The sequence below is a fragment of the Geospiza fortis genome, unplaced genomic scaffold (genome assembly GCF_000277835.1).
Source record: "Geospiza fortis unplaced genomic scaffold, GeoFor_1.0 scaffold224, whole genome shotgun sequence".
Taxonomy (NCBI): Eukaryota; Metazoa; Chordata; class Aves; order Passeriformes; family Thraupidae; genus Geospiza; species Geospiza fortis.
The window spans coordinates 354,373-359,035 of NW_005054448.1; the positions used below are offsets into that span (position 1 = coordinate 354,373).

Consider the following 4,663-nt stretch of genomic DNA (forward strand, 5'->3'; position numbering starts at 1 on the left):
AGGGCTGGCCAGCCCCGGTTAAAATAACAGGGAAACACACAACCACGGGTTCTGCTGCCCAAAGACTCGCAGGGAGCCTTAGTGGCCCCACCATATGGGCAACCCAAGCTGCTCTGAGCAGGCACAGAAGCCTCATTAACAGATTAAAGGAGTCCTCCTTCCCCCTCCCGCCTTGGGACCAGACCTCCAGGCACTTAATTCCTTTGCTAAATTGCTGTTTGGGACTCACAGCAGATCCCTTCTTGTTGCTTTGATTTTTTAAGATTTTTCTAAGCTTTCTGATGTTAATATTTTTGTAGCGAACTTTTTTACACACTTTCTGTAAGTAACTCATTGTTTTGCATTCTTTTATAAAAAAGGAGAAAGTTGATAGACTGTTAGTTTGTCTAGTGTCATTGGAGAGGTGGCACTGTCACCCTCCAATCCACTGTCACTTTTGGAGAACTATAAATGTTGGAGTCAGAAAATAAACTTCTCTTTTTTCTTCACCTTGAAAACAGCGGTGTGAGCTTGTGTTCTTTCGTGTCCTATAGTGACACTTCTTACCTTGGGCTGCTTCTGTCCAACATCACTCTACACCTACAAAGGCCCCCAGCCATCCCTTTCTTAGCCATATTCTCTGCCTCCAAAATCCCACTGCCCAGCTGATCCTAGTCTTTTTGATACCCTTAAGGCAAAAACTCCACCTAAGTATGATATTCCATTTTAAACAGCAATTTCAATACGGTTCTTCTAGTATTTCCAAACTACTCTTAAACCACAAACTTCCCACAAAATTATCTTCCATGCCAGCACACTTGCTCTCCATCAGGATCCCTCCTAATTAACTACAGCCCCAGTAATTGGCTTCTGAGAGCCCAAACACTCACGGTGGGTGGGCGAGGTACAGACGTGATGGGTTGGGCACTGGCAGGGGGGTTGGAGGCTGAGGAAGGAGGGGGTGGCTGGGGTATCTCATTGGGTTTGCTGGGCCCAATCTTCTCCTTGCTGTCATCCTCTGGCACCAGTCCCTTGGCCTTGTGGATGGCTTCAATTTGCTCTTGCAGAGTGATATTGGCCTGGGCAGCCTGCTGTGTGCGGGCCATGCTGCCCGAGTGGCCATCCCAGGTCACCTGAGAGAGTAAAATAAATCAGATTAACTCAACCTGGCCAGACTGCAAAGAAATCCAGAGAGCAAATCTTGATAGAAATAAAAAAATGCAAGATTCTTGTGTCTTTGAGCATTCACAATGCTACAGGAACTGATTATAAAAAGAACTCCAACCAATCAGACACAAATTCCCAATTTCTACTCTACCTTTTCCTCTGGTTTCTGGATCTCTTCTTCACCAATCTTTTTACCAATGGCAGTCTCCTCTACACCAAAGATATCAGTACGACGCGCTGCCAGCTGCTTCAGGCTGCTCTCAATGTCCAAACCTGAGGGAAAAAGAGCAATTCTTATCTCAAGGAACATAACCAAGCCTCTTACTGATCTGTCAGTTGATACCTAGTGGCTGAGTGATGCTCTTTTCACACAGAATATTCTGAGTCGGAAGGGACCACAAGGACCTTTAAAGTCCAACTTTCCTTTTCTTTGGAAAGACAGTGCCCAGCAACAGCTGACAAACATTCCCATCTCATTCTCACAGAAAGGGCATCACATACAGAGCTCCATTTCAGATGGTCCTGCTCAGTGGGGGCAGTGAGGGGCTGTGCAATCAGTGCTCAAGCTGACCTGGGGCATAGACCTCGTCATCACTCTGCTTCTCCCGGATGGATCGATCCCGCTGCTCCAGCCACCGGGGATCCAGGAGCCCAATCCTCATGTGCTCCTGCATTTTACTGGCAGGAATCTTTTCTCCAGTGATGGGAGACACCAGGTACTCATCAGGAGCCGGGGCGGGTGGCAACGGTTTTGAGGCTAGGAGAACAAAACCACAGTGTTGGTTCAGTCTAGAAACAAATGGTTTGGGATTGTTCAGGAAGAAACAAAGGTGGTTTTTCAGTTTGATTTACCTTTGGGGTCGTAATCTTTCCGCACAATGACCTGATCTGGTGTCGGGGGGAGTGGGGGTGGCATTGGGGTTTCTGGAGGAGGAGGAACCTTCTGACCTTCATCTTCATCATCTGACCCCTTATTGAAAAGGAAACAAAAATCACAACCAAGTTCCAGTGGTCAAATCCCTTTAAGACACCCTACACAGTGCTTAAGAACAGACTATGCAGCTTCAAAGCAACGGAGCTGTTTTGGACACCTATGGCATAGTGGTTCCTCTGGACCATGACTCAGAAATTCAGCAGCCCCAGAAGAGGAAGCAAATATTCCTCAGCTTCCACATTACAGCAGCCCTGTGCACAGGGGCTCACAGCTAACCACACTCTTGTTCCCTGTTACCAGAAAAACAGCTTACAGTGGGCAGAGGCTAAGATGAGTCATCTTTCAGTGCTCCAGACTCTGGGCACAAAATAGCCTGAAAGACTTAAAGCCACAGAAATATAAAATCCACACCACTGGGTGCCAAGATTACTGGATTTTTCTCTTGGAGCTTGTATTGTCATGGAAAACGTTAAAAAAACAACCTTATTCTGGCAATAACAGGTTGTTTGGAGATGTCATCAGAGGGAAATTTCATTTCCTCAAGAAACTGAAGAATACTTACAGTGAAAGTGGGGACCATCATAAACCACATGAACTTCAGGGGACAAAATCCTGTTGTCCAGTTACCTCATCCATATCCTGCACTTGTGTGTCCTGATCAAGCTGGGCTGGAGGCTCATCTGTTTTCTCTTGCTTTTCATCTTCCTCATCTGATTCCACCTCCATCTCCACCTCCTCACTTTCCCCAAACTTCTCGTAACGCTCCTGGATCAGGATTCGAGCTCCCAGCTCTTCTGGAGTGGTGGGAGGAGGGAAATTCCCTACAATGCAGAAAACAGAGCTTCTGTTTCTCTATCCCATTTCATTACTCAACACACCCTGACAGAAATACCAATTCTTCAACAGAAAGCACTGGCAACAAAATCCTTGGCAGCCAGGGGATAAGGAAGGGAATGGATGGAGTCTATACAAACACCAGCATGACACATGAAGATAAAGTGACTTATAAATGGAAGCACTACTAGAAAGTGGGACAAGCTCTGCTGTCTTGGTGGAAGTGGAGAAGTGGACACTACTGCAGTTCTGGACTTCCTTCAAGGAGAACAACAGTGACTCCAGAGAAAAACAACAGCCCTGCAAAATGTCAGTGTAAGGCTTTTCCCTTCAACTCTGAAGGATAAAAATGCTGTAAACCCCAATGTCTGCCTAAAAATAGCACTTCAGGATACATTTCCTGACAACATTTAACATCAGTACCTTGCTCATTGGGCTGGAAGTCAACTGTTTCCACAACCACAAAGTCGTGCCAGTCAATCTGGGCATAAGCAACACGCTCCTTCTCCTTCTCCTCCTCCTCCTTCTTTCTCTCTCGCTCCTGGAACTTGGCCCACTCCACTCTGTAATAGACCTGCAGGAGCACACAGAGGATGGTGTCAGACAAGGAACAGCACAGCTGTCCCACTGTTGGTTTGGTAATGAAAGGAAGAACAGCTGGAGCAGTGTCAGGCTGAGCTCAGGGCAAGGTTCTTCCCCCAGAGGGTGCTGGCACTGCCCAGGCTCCCCAGGGAATGGGCACGGCCCCGAGGCTGCCAGAGCTCCAGGAGCCTTTGGGCAGCGCTGCCAGGGATGGGCAGGGTGGGGTTGTTGGGGGTCTGGGCAGGGCCAGGGACTGGACTGGGTGCTGGGATCCTTCCCACTCAGGATATTCCAGGATTCCACTTTGTAACCACTTGGAAATGGGGTTGTGCAGTATCTCTGTGCTGCCACACACTATCCCCAATATGAACACCAGCTGCAGCTTAAAGCAACTTTGAGCCCCCTGTACTTGAGTGACAGCAAGTGACACATCCATTTTATTCTCTATTTGCTGCCAACAAGCCAAAAACATGCAAAGAGAAAAAATTCAAAACATAACCAAAATGTTTCAGCATTTTTTTTTTCTGGAATACCTGATCTAGGACTTCCTTGGGATTTTCAGCCTCCTTCTTGAGCTTGAGGAGCAAGCCCTTCGGTGGGATCAAGATCTGAAACACATTTTGCACAACAGTTGGTGACAGTTCTTTGTGCCAAAGCCTCTTTCAGAGCAATTATTCCCTTTCCACACTGCTAAAAATACCAGCAGATCCTGAGGACTATATCCCATTTATTCTACTGCAGCCTTCTCAATACTTACTGCTCATCTCTGCCCTTCAAAATATAAATTTCCAAATTACATTATATCTATATATATAATATTATATACAATTATACTTATTTATTATATATATATTTATTTATATTTTCTGTATTATATTTATTATATATTTATATATAATATATAAAATAAATATAAATAAAATAAACAATATTATATTTTTGTATATTATATAATATGTATAATGTTATATTTATATTATTATATAAGCTTCCAATTATCCTCCAGGTTAAAAAAACAAAATTAAACCAACTTTAATAGAGATTAAAATAGCATGTGGTACATTTAGGTGACAGCCCACTGTATTGAGCACAATATCCACTCTGAAGAGTAGGATTTCAAGGATGGATTCCTGGATCTTTCCAGCCTGGCTGGTTTGTAGGGCTTCA

General features: G+C 44.9%; 1 protein-coding gene across 1 annotated transcript in view; it reads right to left on the reverse strand.

Annotated features, from left to right (window-relative positions):
* Nucleotides 1-4,663, reverse strand: part of SF3A1 (splicing factor 3a subunit 1) — a 12,269-nt gene that overhangs the window by 3,960 nt on the left and 3,646 nt on the right. The window contains exons 4-10 of the mRNA XM_031062454.1: nucleotides 4,030-4,104; nucleotides 3,338-3,488; nucleotides 2,708-2,901; nucleotides 1,999-2,116; nucleotides 1,718-1,903; nucleotides 1,298-1,419; nucleotides 866-1,112 (exon numbers count right to left, since the gene is read on the reverse strand). Coding sequence (XP_030918314.1) covers nucleotides 866-1,112; nucleotides 1,298-1,419; nucleotides 1,718-1,903; nucleotides 1,999-2,116; nucleotides 2,708-2,901; nucleotides 3,338-3,488; nucleotides 4,030-4,104 — 1,093 coding nt within the window. The remainder of the gene's footprint in view (nucleotides 1-865; nucleotides 1,113-1,297; nucleotides 1,420-1,717; nucleotides 1,904-1,998; nucleotides 2,117-2,707; nucleotides 2,902-3,337; nucleotides 3,489-4,029; nucleotides 4,105-4,663) is intronic.